Source organism: Salmo salar, chromosome 13 (genome assembly GCF_965601325.2).
Source record: "Salmo salar chromosome 13, fSalSal1, whole genome shotgun sequence".
Lineage (NCBI taxonomy): Eukaryota > Metazoa > Chordata > Actinopteri > Salmoniformes > Salmonidae > Salmo > Salmo salar.
In genome coordinates, this window is record NC_138303.1 from 41966932 (window position 1) to 41986150 (window position 19219).

The following is a 19219-nucleotide window of genomic DNA, read 5'->3' on the forward strand; positions in this document are numbered from 1 at the left end:
GCTATAATGACCAGTAAGGTATCAAAATTCATACTAACAATATAAGATGTATAATAGGCATTGTTATCCGTTACCTAAAGCCTATGGGATCGGACATGATAAAACATTAGCATTATGAATTGTGACTGATATGTGCACGCGCTCAGTGCGTCCTGGGGAGTTAATCTTCTATGTTGACAATACCAAGGCAAGATGTGTATGGCTATTGAACAGTTTGGTTTGGGATGATTAAGGATTTGATTAAACCTGCGTAGCTGATGTTATGGCGGTGTCGAGAGGTGGAACTGCTTTGGACGGAGCTGTCAAATCGGTGAGCAGCTGCTCGTGTAAAAGCTGTCTCGAAGCCATACCCATCCCACTCGCGTTAGAAGTTCACGACGAGAAAGTGTAGGCTGTATAGAAGTGTAGGCTGTATAGAATAAAGACGCTCAACTGGGAAATAATTAAATAAAACGACGTGTAGATTTACATCTCACATCACAGCTCAGTTTTCGAACTTGTAAACAAGGCTGCATGGGATTTATCTCAATGCTACTCCGTGCAGACATGGCAATATAATGCCGGAGCAGCTTGTGGATTTGACAGCTCTACGCAATTCCTCCTCCCACACCGTCAAAACATCAGCTAAACAGATTTCGGCTAAAGCAGATCTGATTGAATCAGGCCCTTAATTTACTTTAAAAAAAAACTTTTGACACGTTTCTGCTATCATGGCATTATTAGGGTGCACCTCATTTTTGCCTGCTACTCTTGTTCCGGTATTCCTGCTAGGAACAATTAGGACCCCTCCCAGACATATTTCCTACTTTTGCTGTAGGCCTAAACTTTCACAATGTAGCTATTGTGGTATGGTGTTATGCCAAGATGTTATTACAACGCTATAACTTTACAATGGTTGTTATAGCTGATACAGTAGGGTTTATAAATGTAATAACTACACATGGTCTTAAGCTTGTTCCACTTGTTTAGACACGAAGGAGCACAGATTGAGGTTTAAATTACGGTAATCTGTCAACTTTTCTCTAGCCTGATCCTAGCTAGATCTGTCTGTGCTGTTTTACAATCTCATATGTTCATTGTCATGCCAAAGCTCAAACTGACCTGGGACCAGCAGGCTAGCTCTCTCAATTCAATGTAGAACAGGGCCGTATTCATAAAGCATCTCAGAGAAGAATTGATGTGCTAATCAAGGATCAAATAAAATACAATTTCAGTTCCCCTTGTCCTTGTAAGCGTGTATGGCGACCTGTGGGCGAGCGGTTTGCAGATGTGAACGTTGTGAACAGAGTGCCCCATGGTGGCGGTGGGGTTATGGTATGGGCAGGCATAAGCTACTGACAATGAACACAATTGCATTTTATCAATGGCAATTTGAATAAACAGAGGTACCGTGAGGAGATCCTGAGGTACATTGTTGTGCCATTCATCCGCCGCCATCACCTCATGTTTCAGCATGATAATGCATGGCCCCATGTTGCAAGGATCTGTACACAATTCCTGGAAGCTGAAAATGTCCCAGTTCTTCCATGGCCTGCATACTCACCAGACATGTAACCCATTGAGCATGTTTGGGATGCTCTGGATCAACGTGTGTTTTCCAGTTCCCGCCAATATCCAGCAACTTCACAAAGCCATTAAAGAGGAATGGGACAACATTCCACAGGCCACAATCAACAGCCTGATCTACTCTATGAGAAGGAGATGTGTCATGCTGCATGAGGCAAATGGTGGTCACACCAGATACTGACTGGTTTTCTGATCCATGTCCCTACCTTTTTTTAAGGTATCTGTGACCAACAGATGCATATCTGTATTCACAGTCATTTGAAATCCATGATTAGGGCCTAATGAATTTATTTCAATTGACTGATTTCCTTATATGAACTGCAACTCTGTAAAATCTTTGAAATTGTTGCATGTTGTGTTTATATTTTTGTTCAGTGTAGTATATAAAGGGTTTAAAAGTAATTAATTAATTAATGTATTTATTAGAACATAGACCATAACAGTAAACTCCCCAAAAATACAGAAAAAAAGTAATTCATTATTCATTTTATGAATTGACTCATTGATACAGCATGGGTGGGTGAAAATGCTACAATTACTGTAACTTTTAATTCAAACTGTAAAGATATTGTGCACAATACATTATACTATAGCCTACATTATACTATAGCCTACTTGGACACACAATCTTTACAGTTTGAATTAAAAGTTATAGTAAGATACCTGGCCTATATATGTCATGCGTAATTGTTTGGTGCCAAACACCCGGGGGCAGCAGCACTTCAACTGTACCACTGATGCAACTCGTCACTATGAAGTTGTGCACCTGCAACTGTTCTGTCAGTGATCATAGGGAGGCGTGATCACTCCGCTTTTGACACCTTGCATCGTATTTATTTACTTTGTGAAATAGACACCGCCTTGTCTCACCATGCGGTTAAGTTTGAAACAGGAAGCTTTAGCTACTATTACGATTCTGATCGTTCTTTTCAAAGCGTTTTACTGATGCATCAGGGTCGCATCATCGCTTCAATCGAGCAAGTAAAATAGTCTCCCATGGTCTCTCCACCTCCAACGCCTCTGACATCGCATGGCCTTAGTGGATAAAAACAGCCAGTGTAACATCATTGATTCTACAAACGATCTATATTTCCTTTCGTTTTTCTCATAACTAAACTGAATAAATAAGACAGATGAACTCGTTTTACGACGGAAAAAACCCTAGTGAGTTAGGGTTGGAAGAGGAACTGAGTCAAGTGAACTGCCAAGATGAGTTGGAGTTTGACTACCTGTTTGAATACGAACCACCTTGCGACAACTTTCCCGGGGGAGATCAAGGTTTGTCCAATGGTTTGTCAAGTCTCCCACGCGCTTTTCAACTTGTATATGCGTTATAGTACTTTAACGACAAATGACTTCTTACACTCTCAAAAACGCTCTCAAAAACGTTTAATTCATTGGCGTCATTGAAAACAAATATACAGGAAGTAATTTTGACAATGTTATTTTCCTTCCACTTCTAGTTCTAGTAGTCATTACTAAACATAAATAAAAACGTTGACAAAAATGATACGATTGATCCTGTATTTCTTATGCATGTTTGTATACATTGTATAATCACACTGTAAAATAAGATGTTGATTCATTTGTAAGGCAACCAGCTGCAACAGGATTGTGAGTTGGCTCAACAGTTGGGCATATAGCTGAACTAACATACATTCTCAAGTTGAATTGTATGGTCATTCTACTTACAATTTTAGGTTGAGTGACCATACAATTCAACTTCATAATTTTTTTGACATTATTTGCATATTTCCCAGTGTGCCTTGCCTTTTGAGTGAATTGTACTTACCACTCATGACTGTATTTGTCAGCAACAGAGACAATGGCTTTCAGTCCTTTAGCCTTCACCAAGTGAGTGTCTAAGTGAATATGTTATCTTTACAATTAAACTCTGTGACAATACATTGCATATGGCCTTTCATTGAGGGCCTAGATACATCCTAACACAGTGGTCTGAAACTCCTGGTTCAAGTTTCCCTACTGGTTTACAGTACTGATGTGCAGGTTGAACTTTTCATTTTTTTTAACAAATCCTTTTACTGACTCTAGATTCATGATTCAACAAATGATACGTTTGGATTCAGATCTCCATCTCAACCTAAAATAAAAGTTAAAGAATAGGATTAAGCCAGTGGCTCAGATGAAACTATCCAAGCAATAGATACATCTTCTTTAAATGTTGATATTTGGTTGCGGTGTCAACCAAACACAATTCAATATTACTTTTGTAATACAGTAAATAGCCTAAAGTTAAGGCGATCTTACAGTATTTATTAATCTTTAAAATTAGTAACACATCCCTGGACACATTTTGAGGTTACTGTAACAATAAATGTCTTCTTATGTAATAATAGAAAGTGTGCATGTTAAAGATAGCATGGAAATGTCACAGGTCTGTGGAGATCTTCACAATTGATAGAACAATCTGAGCAGAATCTCAAATGGCATTGACAACTTGCACCATGTACTTAAATAATCAATCCAGGTAATTTGGTTGGGCTAGTAGATGAAGCACAGTGATAACACATTAAGTTGTTGTAAAATAAACAAAATATCTGACATTCCCATTAAAAAAATGATTGAAAGCACAGTGATATCACAATTAGGTAACAACTAAACCAAAAATCAGACATTGATTTTCCATTGGAATTTGGTTGTGCTTTTAGATGGTTGAAAGCATAGTGATAACACATTGGGAATTCAACAGACTTTTTACTGTCTTTTTGAGGTTGGAATCTCATTGATCAACGTATCAACCAAATATGACCCAATTCACCACATTGAAATTACGTGGTGTGCCCAGTGGGTAGCAATCACAAATATACATTGTTTGAGGTACACAGTCTCAGCCACGAATGACAGCTCCAATAAGACAATCATGGTGAGCGAGAGGCTTGTAGAATCACTCAGGACCCACCGGTAGTGGGTCCTGCGTGATCTGGGAATTACTGAATCCAATGAACTAAATGTTATTTTGACTAAACGAGTTCAAAAGATCAGAGTCAATAAAAAGAGCCAAACTTCCCATCACTACTTTACAGGCCACATCACTTTGCAAGTCACATTATGCTGGCTTGCAAAGTGATGTATATTTTGTAATGGAATCCAGCCAGAGTGAGGATATCCAACAATTCGTCCCACAGGTGCCTGGTGAGGGGAGGACGGCTCACAAAAATGGCTGGAATGGAATAGTATCAGTTTTCAATGTTGATTCAACATCACATCAATTTTTTTGGTTGAAATGACATGGAAACAACATTGATTCAACCAGTTTCTGCCCAGTGGGTTTGATACCATTCCATTCAAGCCATCACTTTGAACCCATCCTCCCCAATTACATAGCCACCATATGTTTAGAACTATCAATCACTCACAACATGCATTGAGAATAACTGGCCAGGTAGAAATGATTAGTTTGAGGCTACATAAATCATATTAACTGGAACGGCCATCTCGGCAACGGGTGCAATAAGTCAAACCATTAACAGATTGGATTGGTTTAGAAAAATGTATGTTATTTATATTTGTGTAGCATAAGATTAATCAACCAATCAATGTACATGCAAAAACACAGGTATTGAAACAAACATTTCTGAAAATCAACCTGCAATAGAGCATGCTGGGAAATATGATAATGACGGGTGTGGTTTTGATCAAACATAAAGTTGTAATTTTACTCAACAAGCTGGTTCAAATTCAGCTCACTTCGAGCAGTTTGCTGACTAAACAAACTTTAACACGTTAGCTCAAATTCTTGTCCTTCTGAAGTCCACTCAACTCAAAGAATAAAGCAGTTGGTTAAGTTGATTACAGTGCATTGGTAGAGCTTGTTGGAACATACTTTCCAACCACAAAACATCATGACATTTGTTTTATGTACATAATGGGTTAATGGTTACAAAAGGAGGACCCTTTTGATGTGATCTGTGAATACTTTCCAAATCTAAGCCTTTTGTTTTATATGATTGTTAATCAAACTGATCAAAGGGATTGAATAAAAAGTATTAACAATATGGTTATATGAAATGGTTATTTGATTAATTCAATAAACACAGAATTTCAATTCAATGTGGCTCTCAACATGTGTATTGAAACATGTACGTTTTGTAAGATATGCGATTTCGGGGGAAAGTGAATATCTTTCGTGAGAAATGATTTTACACACTATGGGCAATCCCTTTTATAAATAATATATTTTGTTGTACTTTCATGTGTTTTCCTAATGATTTCTCTTCCTTGTTTCCTATCTCCTTCTGTAGATGAGCAAAATCTCTCCTCACAGAGAGTCAGCCCTCCATCTGGTCTGGCCTACATCCAGGAGGAGGCTTCCCCCTACAGCATTAAGTGTAGTGAGCACAACCCAGAGAGCCTCTCTGGCTATGAGCACCTGGAAGCCAAAAACTACCTGGACCACTCCAGGCTTGGGGGCATTGCCCTGAGCCCCAGGATCGAGATCACACCCTCACGTGAGCACTACAGCGATGGACGAGATTCCCTGCAGAACCACACTCTGAACATCAGCCCCCGTCCCACCTTGACCGTCCCGGGCCACGAAAGCCTGGCCTACCGCGAGCCCCAGTGCTTGAGCCCAGCCTCCAGCAACTCCTCCACCAGCTGGCACTCGGAGAGCTACTCCCCCTGGGCCTCTCCCTGCGTGTCCCCTAGTAGTGGCCAGACCGGGGCCGGGGACCTCTGCCCCCGCTTCCAGAACATCCACACCGGCTCCCCCCGCACCTCCCCGGGCACCTCCCCCCGCACCGAGGAGGGCTGCCTCGGCCCCCGCTCGCCCTCCCCATCCCTCAGGCCAGGATCCCGCTCCGCTTCCCCACAGGGCAAACGCACCTACGACATGTACAGGAACCCCAGCCTGATCACCGGGATCCGTTCCCGCAGTCCCTCCCCCCATAGGGGCCACGAGGAGCATCCCCAACAAAATGCAGGGGCCCACTACGGAACCTCCAACAGTCTTGCTGAGGCCATGAACGGCTACGGCATAGTCCAACCTGGTCTAGTCCCCACCAAGATAGTGAAGACGGCCAACCAGGCGTATGCCTTCTACCCAGAGAACCACAGGGAGGTCAACTACCTGGTGTCCTGTGAGCAGGATGTTAAGAATAAAAATGGGTCCGAATCCTTCTTTGTGATCCCTCCCATCTGGACCAAGCAGATGGTCCCCAACCTCTGCAGGTGAATGGTGTAGGAAGCCTGTACTGTATAGGTGCATCGTGCAGTTTTATTATGAATCTGATTTAGTTGTTAATTTGTATGTTTGTATGACCAAGCTTTCATAGCCCATTAGGAACCACAATTTAGCTAGCCTAATCGTTGCACAAGACAAATTAATACTTTTCCCCCATCTCTTATTTCCTTTAGCATCCCAGTGTCTTCTCTGCCCCCTCTGGAATGGCCTGTCCCCAGCCGTACAGACCAGTACAAGCTCCACGTTGACGTGCAGCCCAAGCCCCACCACCGAGCCCACTATGAGACAGAGGGGAGCAGGGGCGCGGTCAAAGCCCCCACTGGTGGTCATCCTGTTGTCCAGGTACGCTGCATCCCACTGGGCGCAGACTTCAATTCAACGTCTGTTCCACTTTGGTTCAATGTCATTTCATTGAAATGACATGCAAACAACGTTGATTTAATCAGTGTGTCCCCAGTGGAATGGCTCTGTATCACTGTTAGAAAATAAGTTGATTTATGGAAGTCTTTTTTGGTTCTTGGTAGAATCTTTTCACCCAATGAAGAACCCTCAAATAACCTTTTAAGAACCCTTTGGTGAAAGGAATCTACCTTGAACCAAAAAGGATAATACATTTCCTGGAATCGAAAGAGTTCTCCTACAGGTGAAGAACCCTTTATGGTTCTAGGTAGCCCCTTTTAGTGTAGGACAGCCCTAATAGGAAGGCCTGTTGTGTGTAATGGTATTTTCTAGTCAGTACACAGCTACGCTACTACTGTCCCAGGGCCTGGCTTAGGAAAATTTCTACTGTGTGTTACTGTGTACGTTCTACAGTATATGTTATTTACCTCATCCTTTCTCGATCTCTCCCTTTCTCTCTATATATCTCCCTTTCTCTATCTTTCCCTTTCTCTGTCTATCTCTCCCTATTTCTCTCCCTCTAACTTTCTCTTCTTCCTAGCAGCCTGCCACACTCACTGAAATAAGTTATAATGTGCACTGATATCTTACGCATGTCAGCTACTGTTTCATCAAGTCAACTCCCAGACTTGAATTCCAGCCATTATTACACTAAACCCCTTGCAGATTTATTGTTTTTGTCTTCATTTACTATGAGCAACAGCTTTTGTGTTAATTGTTTCAAATCAAGTGTCATGAGAACACTTGTCTTCTTGCAAAAAAACACACTGCTGCTTTGCCTCTCACAGCCCAATGTTTTAACCACAAGCATTTTTTTTGCCCATTTTTGGCCCATTTACACGCATTACCCCAGTGTACTCTGGAGACAGAAGTGGTGAACTTTAGTTCAGGCATACTCATCTGAAAAAAAAAAAAAGTAATGTTAAGTTTTGCTGTATAGAGCTAGTATCACTTTTTTACATGTTCAATCTTAGCTGAACATAATAGAAGGCATTTCCACGTCGTCCATATATTTAGGAAACAAGTAGGAAATAGAACTTTCAGTTCATATTTTAATGTTTCCAAGGCAACATCTTGAAAGCTTACTTGTTGTTGTTGATTGTCAGAACCTGGCCAGGTGGAAATTAAGCATTTCTCACTTTCCATTTTCTGGCTCTCTTTGAGGTCAGTGAGCTGTGCCTGGTGTCGTCCGGTCACGTGGCTGGCTAGGCGCGGCCAAACTACTCCCTCTCAGTCCCAGACTCTGAACTCCCTCCACTTTAATTTTCCTAGTCCCACTCGCTCTGACTCACTCACTGCAACCATAGCAACCAGCTTCTCAGATGGCCTGTTCTCAGATAGAATTCCTCTATTTTACTCATTGTGTCAGACTCAACTACCTGTGTTCAAGACCACTCATGTCACTATAGTTTTTGCTTACATTGAACAGTTGTAAGGAGTTTCACCAGTGAAAAAGCTCAGTTCTACAACAGTGAATGTGAATATTGTAATTCTCACTTGACTTTAAAGAGGACACTATGCTGTAGGCTACTCAGCTTCCAAGGATGTGCCTCTTTCTCTCGGTCAGTCCCCCCATGCCTGTTTCTCTGCTGTCTGTCTGTCTGTCTGTCTGTCTGTCTGTCTGTCTGTCTGTCTGTCTGTCTGTCTGTCTGTCTGTCTGTCTGTCTGTCTGTCTGTCTGTCTGTCTGTCTGTCTGTCTGTCTGTCTGTCTGTCTGTCTGTCTGTCTGAGCAACAAGGTAAATTAGATGAGATGTGATCTCTGCCATGCTTCATTCAGCCAAACTCTGCCCCCTCACTATACTCTTCTCACCTGTCGTAAAATACACATACACCCCCCCCCCCACACACACACAGATTAGTGGAGAGACCAGAAAGTACCTCGGAAGGAAGCATGCAAAAACCACAATGCGTGAACTTGCAACTAAAATTATCTGTCTGAAAAATCATGAGCTTGAAAATGTATGTGTGTGTGTGTGTGTGAGAGAGAGAGAGAGAGAGAGACAGACAGGGGGTTTTAGTGGTGAGTTAAGAGAACTATGTAAAGTGTAGACGTCTGACAAGGTTGAAAGCATATTTTGATTATTTATTTGAATATTGGCGACAACTAGGCCTACAGCTACTTTGCAATTGTATGTAATGATTTTGATAAATATTTGTGATTAGGAGTTTTTCATCATGTTATAAACATGTATTTACTATGTGGCCACCTCCAATTCTCCAAACCATTCCACTGTAGAAGTACTGGAATTAATGTAGACCTAGTCTTTCTTTTGTTTTGAAAGTATCCGTGGCACATGTGGCTAAACTAAGGCAGTCATATTCTAATAAGCATGCCAATGAATGATAGTGATTCCTATGGAGCCTCTTTTAATTTGAAAGAGAGCTACTTTAGAACAAACAGCTGCTAGCTGATATTCAAGGTTGAGTGGGTGACCTGACCATTTATTTGGATTCCTCAGGTCTTAATCATTGTTAAGAAGAGGTTTGGTTCAAATCAAATGTTGAAAATAATGAGAAATACCAATCATTATATAAATTCAACTATGCAATAAAACACTGGTTACCTACCAATGGGTGGGCATATATTATAAGGGGGGGGGGGGGGGGGGGGGCAGAACAGGCAGAATAGGAACTTGAAAAATTACACATTATGAAAAGTGTGAACATCTTGACTTCATGTAAAAAAAAATATTTATTAGAGTTTCTTCCAGTTGCATGGCTACAGGGAAAAGGAGCCACTGGGCCTGCAGATCTTCATCGGGACCGCAGATGAGAGGATCCTGAAGCCCCACGCTTTCTACCAGGTTCACCGCATCACGGGCAAAACGGTTACCACCACCAGCTACGAGAAGATCATCAACTCCACCAAAGTCCTGGAGATCCCTCTGGAGCCCAAGAACGACATGAAAGCAATGTGAGAGAAATTAGAGTAGTGATTTATGCCAAACACCACCCATACAAAGCAGTGTCCTTTGCAGACTTCGGTTCAAACGGTATTTGTTTTCTTTCAAACTCGTTGAGCCTGTTTACTGAGCCTGTCTCCAATGCCACCAGATAAGTGGGAAGAATTTAAACTGATGGGAATATTCCATTGGTTCCAGGCATGCTCTTTTTTTCTCCCCAATTTCGTGGTATCCAATTGGTAGTTAAAGTCTTGTCTCATCGCTGCAACTCCCGTACAGACTCAGGAGAGGCGAAGGTCGAGAGCCGTGCGTCCTCCGAAACACAACCAAGCTGCACTGCTTTTTGACACAATGCCCACTTAACCCGGAAGCCAGCAGCACCAATGTTTCGGAGGAAACACCGTACACCTGGCTCACACTTTGTAAGCGTGCACTGCTCCCAGTCTGCCACCGGAGTCGCTAGTGCACGATGGGACAAGGACATCCCTGCCGGCCAAATCCTCCCCTAACCCGGACGACGCTAGGCCAATTGTGCGCCGCACCATGGGTCTCCCGGTCGCGGCCGGCTGCGACAGAGCCTGGACTCTAGTTGCACAGCTAGCACTGTGATGCAGTGCCTTAGACCACTGTGCCACTTGGGAGGCTGTGCCAGGCATGCTCAATCAAGTTTTTGAAATAAAACTCATACTAATTGAACCCAGGTCTGATCTCATTAACCATATCAGATGTGATCATAATGCAACACATGGGTATCTGTACAGGGTTTACAGTAGTTAATCCTCCTATCTCACAGAATCGACTGTGCTGGGATCCTGAAGCTCAGGAATGCTGATATTGAGCTGAGGAAGGGCGAGACGGACATCGGACGAAAGAACACTCGTGTGCGTCTAGTGTTCCGTGTGCATATACCCCAACCTAATGGGCAACACATCTCACTGCAAACCGCCTCCCATCCTATTGAGTGCTGTAAGTACATCCAACACTATAATAGTTATTTATTTAAAATGTATTTAACCAGGTCCCATTGAGGCCAGAATACCTATTTTCAAAGGCAGACATATTACCTGTGCTCTTTAGCGTGATAAACATAGAATCACAGACTATGTGGTCTTTCCCTTCTATAGCTTTCTATAGATGTGCTATAATTAATTCAATAAGGCCTGAGGGGGTGTGGTATATTGGCCATACCACAAACCCATGTGGTGCCTTATTGCTATTATAAACTGGATACCAACCTAAATAGATCAGTAAACAAGTACTTTAGCATCATACCCGTAATATATTGTCTGATATACACATGGCTGAAATGCTGTTTCAGGCAATCAGCATCCAGGACCCAAAGTACATGATTTATAATGTGGTTTAGGTTTAACATGTGGTTATACTGTATTTTGATGTTACACAATGCAGTACATTTCCATGTATGTTTCCTCTTCCCTGTTTTCATTACACTGATGTTAACCAGAGGTAGCACAGAGAATGAATAAACATGGCTAAAACTCAGAGTAGAGCTGATAGTTCAGGCACACGGACGTACAAAGACGTATGATTAGGCTGGCAGCTCTCAAACCTCAACTCTTTTAGAGGGTGTGTGTTTGTTGTTTGTGTGTGTTTATGCGAGCGTGTGTGTTTGTGTGCTTGGGTGTGTCTGAATCCTAGTTAAAAGCAAAACACTACTTACGTGTAGGCTAACATGTCCAGGGAACATGAAGTCTGTGTACCAGTGTATGCTATGCCAGTGACGTGCGTAGAGGTTGGTGGCTTTGTAGGCACTGGCTATCAAAGCCAAATTTACTTGCAAATAAACAATGAAGTCCAAGTTCACCATACGACAGATAGTTCCAACAACCAGAGTGACATAGGTTATTAACCGAAATTGACAAAAAATGTCATCAAATGTAAATACCAATGTAGCCAAGCGATAGCCTCCAATGGCAGGATATTTCATATCATCTGACAAAATAACACACTGCTCAACTCAGCTCAGCCATATACCAATGTAGCATCCACAGTTACAACTAAAAGGTGGCACTAAAATACCAATATATGGACACATTTAATCATTTCATAGCTTTTCACAATGGATTTACAATTCTTCCAATGCACGGCGTGTAAAAACACACATACTGTACATAATAATATTATGATGTGAAATATAATTACACACAGCTACAGTGCATTCGGAAAGTATTCAGACCCCTTGACTTTTTTCACATTTTGTTACGTTACATTCTTATTTTAAAATGGAATAAATATTTTTTTCCCCTCATGAATCTGCACACTAGACCCCATAATGACAAAGCAAAAACAGGTTTTTAGACATTTTTATATCAAAATAACTGAAAATATTACAAAATAACTGAAATATGACATTTACATAAGTATTCAGACCCTTTACTTAGTACTTTGTTGAAGCACCTTTGGCAGTGATTACAGCCTCAAGTCTTCTTGGGTATGATGCTACAAGCTTGTCACACCTGTATTTGGGAAGTTTCGCCCATTCTTCCCTGCAGATCCTCTCAAGCTCTGTCAGGTAGGATGGGGAGCATTGCTGCACAGCTATTTTCAGGTCTCTCCAGAGATGTTCGATTGGATTCATGTCCGGGCTCTGGCTGGACCACTCAAGGACATTCAGAGACTTGTCCCGAAGCCACTCCTGCATTGTTTTGGTTGTGTGCTTGGGGTCGTTGTCCTGTTGGAAGGTGAACCTTCTCCCCAGTCTGATGTCCTGAGTGCTCTGGAGCGGGTTTTCATCAAGGATCCCTCTCTTCTTATCTCCGTTTATCTTTCCCTCAATCCAGACTAGTCTCCCAGTCCCTGCCGCTGAAAAACATCCCCAAAGCATGATGCTGCCACCACCATGCTTCACCGTAAGGATGGTATTGGCTAGGTGATGAGTGGTGCCTGGTTTCCTCCAGACGTGACGCTTGGCATTCAGGCCAAAGATTTCAATCTTGGTTTCATCAGACCAGAGAATCTTGTTTCTCATGGTCTGAGAGTCCTTTAGATGCCCTTTGGCAAACTCCAAGCAGGCTGTCATGTGCCTTTTACTGAGGAGTGGCTTCCGTCTGGCCACTCTACCATAAAGGCCTGATTTGTGGAGTGCTGCAGTGATGGCTGTCCATCTGGAAGGTTCTACCATCTCCACAGAGGAACTCTGGAGCTCTGTCAGATTGACCATCGGGTTCTTGGTCATCTCCCTGACCAAGGCCCTTCTCCCCCGATTGCTCAGTTTGGCCCAGCAGCCAGCTCTAGGAAGAGTCTTGGTGGTTATAAAGTTCTTCCATTTAAGGATGATGTAGGCCACTGTGTTCTTGGGGATCTTCAATCATTCCCCAGATCTGTGCCTCGACACAATCCTGTCTCGGAGCTCTACAGACAATTCTTTCATACTCATGTCTTGGTTTTTGCACTGACATGCACTGTCAACTGTGGAACCTTATACAGACAGGTGTGTGCCTTTCCAAATCATGTCCAATCAATTGAATTTACCTGAGGTGGACTCCAATCAAGTTGTAGAAACATCCCAAGGATGTTCAATGGAAACAGGATGCACCTGAGCTCAATTTCGAGTCTCATAGCAAATGGTCTGAATACTTATGTATGTAAGGTATTTCTGACTTGTATTTGTTATACATTTGCAAAAATCTATAAAAACCTGTTTTTGTTTTGTCATTATATGGTACTGTGTGAAAATTAAATTAATTTTAGAATAAGGCTGTAACATAACAAAATGTGGAAAAAGTCATGGGGTCTGAATACTTTCCCGAATGCACTGTATATAATAAATAACCCAGCAAACGAACACTTGTTCTGTGAATAAACAAATGGAAAAAATAAATTAAAAATCGCCTTTATTTAACCAAGGAGGCCAGTTGAGAACAAGTTCTCATATACAACTGCGACCTGGCCAAGATAAAGCAAAGCAGTGCAACAAAAACAACAACACAGAGTTACACATGGGATAAACAAACGTACAGTCAATAACACAATAGAAAAATCTATGTACAGTGTGTGCAGATGTAGTAAGGTTAGGGAGGTAAGGCAATAAATAGGCCAAAGTGGAGAAATAATTACAATTTAGCATAAGCACTGGAGTGATAGATGTGCAGATGATGATGTGCAAGTAGAGATACTGGGGTGCAAAAGAGCAAAAAAAGTATAAAATAACAGTATGGGGATGAGGTATTTGGGTGTGCTATTTACAGATGGGCTGTGTACAGGTACAGTGATCGGTAAGCTGCTCTGACAGCTGATGCTTAAAGTTTGTGAGGGAGATATAAGTCTCTAGCTTCAGTAGTTTTTGCCATTCGTTCGAGTCATTGGCAGCAGAGAACTGGAAGGAAAGGCGGCCAAAGGGGGAGTTGGCTTTGGGGATGACCAGTGAGATATACCTGCTGGAGCGTGTGCTACGGGTAGGTGTTGCTATGGTGACCAGTGAGCTGAGATAAAGCGGGACTTTACCTAGCAAAGACTTATAGATGACCTGGAGCCAGTGGGTTTGGCGACGAATATGTAGCGAGGGCCAGCCAACCCGAGCATACAGGTTGCAGTGGTGGGTAGTATATGGGGCTTTGGTGACAAAACGGATAGACTACATCCAATTTGCTGAGTAGAGTGTTGGAGGCTATTTTGTAAATGACATCGCCGAAGTCAAGGATCGGTAGGATAGTCAGTTTTACAAGGGTATGTTTGGCAGCATGAGTGAAGGAGGCTTTGTTGCGAAATAGGAAGCCGATACTATATTTAATTTTGGATTGGAGATACTTAAAATGTGAGTCTGGAAGGAGAGTTTACAGTCTAGCCAGACACCCAGGTATTTGTAGTTGTCCACATATTCTAAATCAGAACCGTCCAGAGAAGTGATGCTAGGTGGGCGGGCAGGTGCGGGCAGCAATCGGTTGAAGAGCATGCATTTAGTTTTACTAGTATTTAAGAGCAGTTGGAGGCCATGGAAGGAGTGTTGTATGGCATTGAAGCTCGTTTGGAGGTTTGTTAACAAAGTGTCCAAGGAAGGGCCAGATGTATACAGAATGGTGTCGTCTGCGTAGAGGTGGATCAGAGAATCACCAGCAGCAAGAGCGACATCATTGATGTATACAGAGAAAAGAGTCGGCCCAAGAATTGAACCCTGTGGCACCCCCATAGAGACTGCCAGAGGACCGGACTTTTATCTATGACGGTTATGATATCGTTTAGAACCTTGAGCGTGGCTAAGGTGCACCCATGACCAGCTCGGAAACCAGATTGTATAGTGGAGAAGGTACAGTGGGATTCGAAATGGTTGGTGATCTGTTTGTTAACTTGGCTTTCGAAGACTTTAGAAAGGCAGGCCCGGATGAAATAGGTCTGTAACAGTTTGGGTCTAGAGTGTCTCCCCCTTTGAAGAGGGGGATGACCGCGGCAGCTTTCCCAATCTTTAGGGATCTCAGACGATACGAAAGAGAGGTTGAACAGGCTGGTAATAGGGGTTGCAACAATTTCGGTGGATCATTTTAGAAAGGGAGGGTCTAGATTGTCTAGCCCAGCTGATTTGTAGGGATCAAGATTTTGCAGCTCTTTCAGAACATCAGCTATCTGGTTTTGGGTGAAGGAGAAGTAGGGGGGCTTGGGCAAGTTGCTGCGGGAGGTGCAGATCTGTTGGCCGTGGTAGCGGTAGCGAGGTGCAAAGCCTGGCTAGCCGTAGAAAAATGCTTATTGAAATTCTAGATTATTGTAGATTTATCGGTGGTGACAGTGTTTCCTTGCCTCAGTGCAGTGGGCAGCTGGGAGGAGGTGCTCTTATTCTCCATGGACTTTACGGTGTCCCAAAACCTTTTGGAATTAGTGCTACAGGATGCAAATTTCTGTTTGAAAAAACTAGCCTTAGCTTTCCTAACTGACTGTGTATATTGGTTCCTGACTTCCCTGAAAAGTTGAATATCGCGGGGGCTAATCGATGCTAATGCAATATGCCACAGGATGTTTTTGTGCTCGTCAAGGGTAGTCAAGTCTGCCAAGGGCTATATCTGTTCTTAGTTCTACATTTTTGAAATGGGGCATGCTTGTTTAAGATGGTGAGGAAATCACTTTTAAAGAACAACCAGGCATCCTCTACTGAACGGGATGAGGTCAATTACTTTCCAGGATACCCGGGCCAGCCAGGTCGATTAGAAAGGCCTGCTCGCTGAAGTGTTTTAAGGAGCGTTTGACAGTGATGAGGGGTGGTCGTTTGACCGCGGGCCCATTGCGGACGTAGGCAATGAGACAGTGATCGCTGAGATCGTGGTTGAAGACAGCAGAGGTGTATTTAGTGGGCAAGTTGGTCAGGATGATATCTATGAGGGTGCCCATGTTTACGGATTTAGGGTTGTACCTGGTAGGTTCCTTGATAGTTTGTGTGAGATTGAGGGCATCTAGCTTAGATTGTAGGACGACCGGGGTGCTAAACATATCCCAGTTTAGGTCACCTAACAGTATGAACTCTGAAGATAGATGGGGGACAATCAATTCACATATGGTGTCCAGGGCACAGCTGGGGGCTGAGGGGGGTCTATAACATGCGGCAACAGTGAGAGACTTATTTCTGGAAAGGTGGATTTTTAAAAGGAGAAGCTCGAACTGTTTGGGCACAGACCTGGATTGTATGACAGAAGGCTATCTCTGCAGTAGATTGCAACTCCGCCCCCTTTGGCAGTTCAATCTTGACGGAAAATGTATTTGGGGATGGACATTTCAGAATTTTTGGTGGCCTTCCTAAGCCAGGATTCAGACACAGCTAGGACATCAGGGTTGACGGAGTGTGCTAAAGCAGTGAATAAAACGCATTTAGGGAGGAGGCTTCTGATGTTAACGTGCATGAAACCAAGGCTTTTACAGTTACAGAAGTCAACAAATGAGAGCACCTGGGGAATAGGTGTGATGCTGAATCTACAGGGCCTGGATTACCCTTTACATCACCAGAGGAACAGAGGAGGAGTAGGATAAGGGTACGGCTAAAGGCTATAAGAACTGCTCGTTTAGTGCGTTGGGAACAGAGAATAAAAGGGGCAGATTTCAAAGCATAATGTACAGACAAGGGTATGGTAGGATGTGAGTACAGTGGGAGAAAACCTATGCATTGAGTGACGATGAGAGAGCTTGCATCTCTGGAGACACCAGCTAAGCCAGGTGAGGTCTCCCCATGTGTGGGGTGTGTGACAAAAGAGCTATCTAAGGCATGTTGAGCAGGACTAGGGGCTCTACAGTGAAATAAAACAATAACTAACTGAAACAGCAGAAGACAAGGCATATTGACATTAGAGAGAGGCATGTGTAGCCGAGTGATCATAGGGTCCAATGAGCAGCAATAGGTGAGTCCGGGAGCCGTTCAGTAGTCACTACTATGCCAGGCGAGTGGGAGGCATGGCGTTCAGAAAGCTAGTGGGCCGTGGCTAGCAGATGGGTCTTCGGCAACATCGCAACGGAAAAGCCTGTTGAAACCATATCGGACGATTACGTCGGCAAACCAGTCGTGATGGATCAGCGGGGCTCCGTGTCGGCAATAAAGGGTCCAGGCCAATTGTCAAAAGAGGTATTGTAGCCCACGAATTAGCGGGTATACCTCTTTGGCTAGCCAGGAGATGGTTCTAGCTCGAGGCTAGCTCAAGGCTAACTGGTGCTTGCTTCGGGACAGAGGCGTCAGCCAGCAGTAGCCACTCAAATGTAGCTAGCTAGCTGCGATGATCCGGTGTAATGGCCAAGAGCTTGCGGCAGGATTCCAGAGATGTGGTGGAGAAAAGCAGTCCGATATGTTCTGGGTTGATATTGGGCTGCGCAGACTGACAGGTATTGACCAAGCTAAAGCTTGCCGTGGCTAACAGTGACTACTAGTTAGTAGCTAGTTAGCTGGCTAGCTTCTGATGGAGGTTCCAGTTATAACATATAAAAATAGCAGATCGTTACAACATTGGGAGAGGCGGGTTGCAGGAAAGTATATTTAGGTCATAGGTACAAAGTGAAAAAACGATAAACTGACTATTTACATGGGACAAGACAAACATATGTCCGACTGCTACGCCATCTTGGATACAAAGTTACCAGAACATTCGTTTGGTGGCGGCAAATGTTCACAAACACACATTTTTTCAAACACAAACACTGTCCAGTTGTGCTGATGATTATACAATGTTTATATAAAACATTTGCCTCATGTTGATAGAACGTTACCAGTAGGGATGACTATTTTCCCGAAAATGTACCAAGTTTCAATCAGAAGTGCCAATTTAATGCGTTTAAAATCAAGATATGGTCACTATGCCAGGTTTCTCCCAAAATAAGATTCTCGCTGCACCACATTGCCAGCTTGACTGCGCCACTATGTAAAGATTTCACAGCAAGTGAAACTGATATTTAGTAACAATAGAGTAACTTTGATCGCCAATGACATTGTTGTGAATTGCGAAACAGACCGCTCATAAATTCAGTGTTATCATGTTTCTCAATTAATTCAGTGCATTTCATCTCGACACAGAGCGCGCTCAGGACACACAGAGCTCACCCCGACTTAGAGCCTGTAAGTAAGCATTTCACTGTTGTATTCGGTGCACGTGACAAATAAACTTTGATTTGATTTGAGTAGGCTAGTGTTGTCGAATCATACAAATTTGTAACAGCAGTCAAACAAAAGTCAAATGACCAAAGTTGCTGAGCTTGCTAGATAACTATCAAATTACAGAATATCTCAGATTTGACAAAATCGAGTTGATGATTATACAGATAACAGATCAGCTCATGAATAACGGGGAGATAAAAAGAGGAAATGTTTTGAAAATCTTGGCATAACCACTATTTCAACTCCGCTGCCGCCCTCCCGCCACCGCGTTGTTCTCAACAGCAGTTTAAATCAATATTGCCTACTGTTTTCTAGAAATTAGGCTTTTTTTTGGATTCGAGCTCATTTCATTTCTGTGATATCAGACTAGGCCTGGGCTCAGGCTTCAGCTCACCAGGCTTGGGTCGGACCAGAATCTAATTTTCAGTTCTGATGAGAACTCTGAACTGCATTCATGACTCGTGTGCAGTCTGGTAGTGTCAATTTTGCGTTTGCTTTGAATTTATGGCGTTGTTTTGAAGTAAATACACTAGGCTAAAGGGTTCCATCCGACAACCTGTTTGGATAATGCGCTA

The 19219-nt window shown here is 42.9% G+C and overlaps 1 protein-coding gene across 2 annotated transcripts in view; it reads left to right on the forward strand.

The window, feature by feature from the left end:
* The first annotated feature begins 2340 nt into the window (after positions 1–2340).
* The window catches only part of LOC106567114 (nuclear factor of activated T-cells, cytoplasmic 2), a 56113-nt gene continuing 39234 nt past the window's right edge, over positions 2341–19219 (forward strand). For both annotated transcript variants that reach the window (XM_014136026.3, XM_014136027.3), the window contains exons 1-5: positions 2341–2844; positions 5829–6756; positions 6943–7111; positions 9881–10083; positions 10866–11038. In XM_014136026.3, coding sequence (XP_013991501.1) covers positions 2700–2844; positions 5829–6756; positions 6943–7111; positions 9881–10083; positions 10866–11038 — 1618 coding nt within the window. In that variant the 5' untranslated portion in view covers positions 2341–2699. The remainder of the gene's footprint in view (positions 2845–5828; positions 6757–6942; positions 7112–9880; positions 10084–10865; positions 11039–19219) is intronic.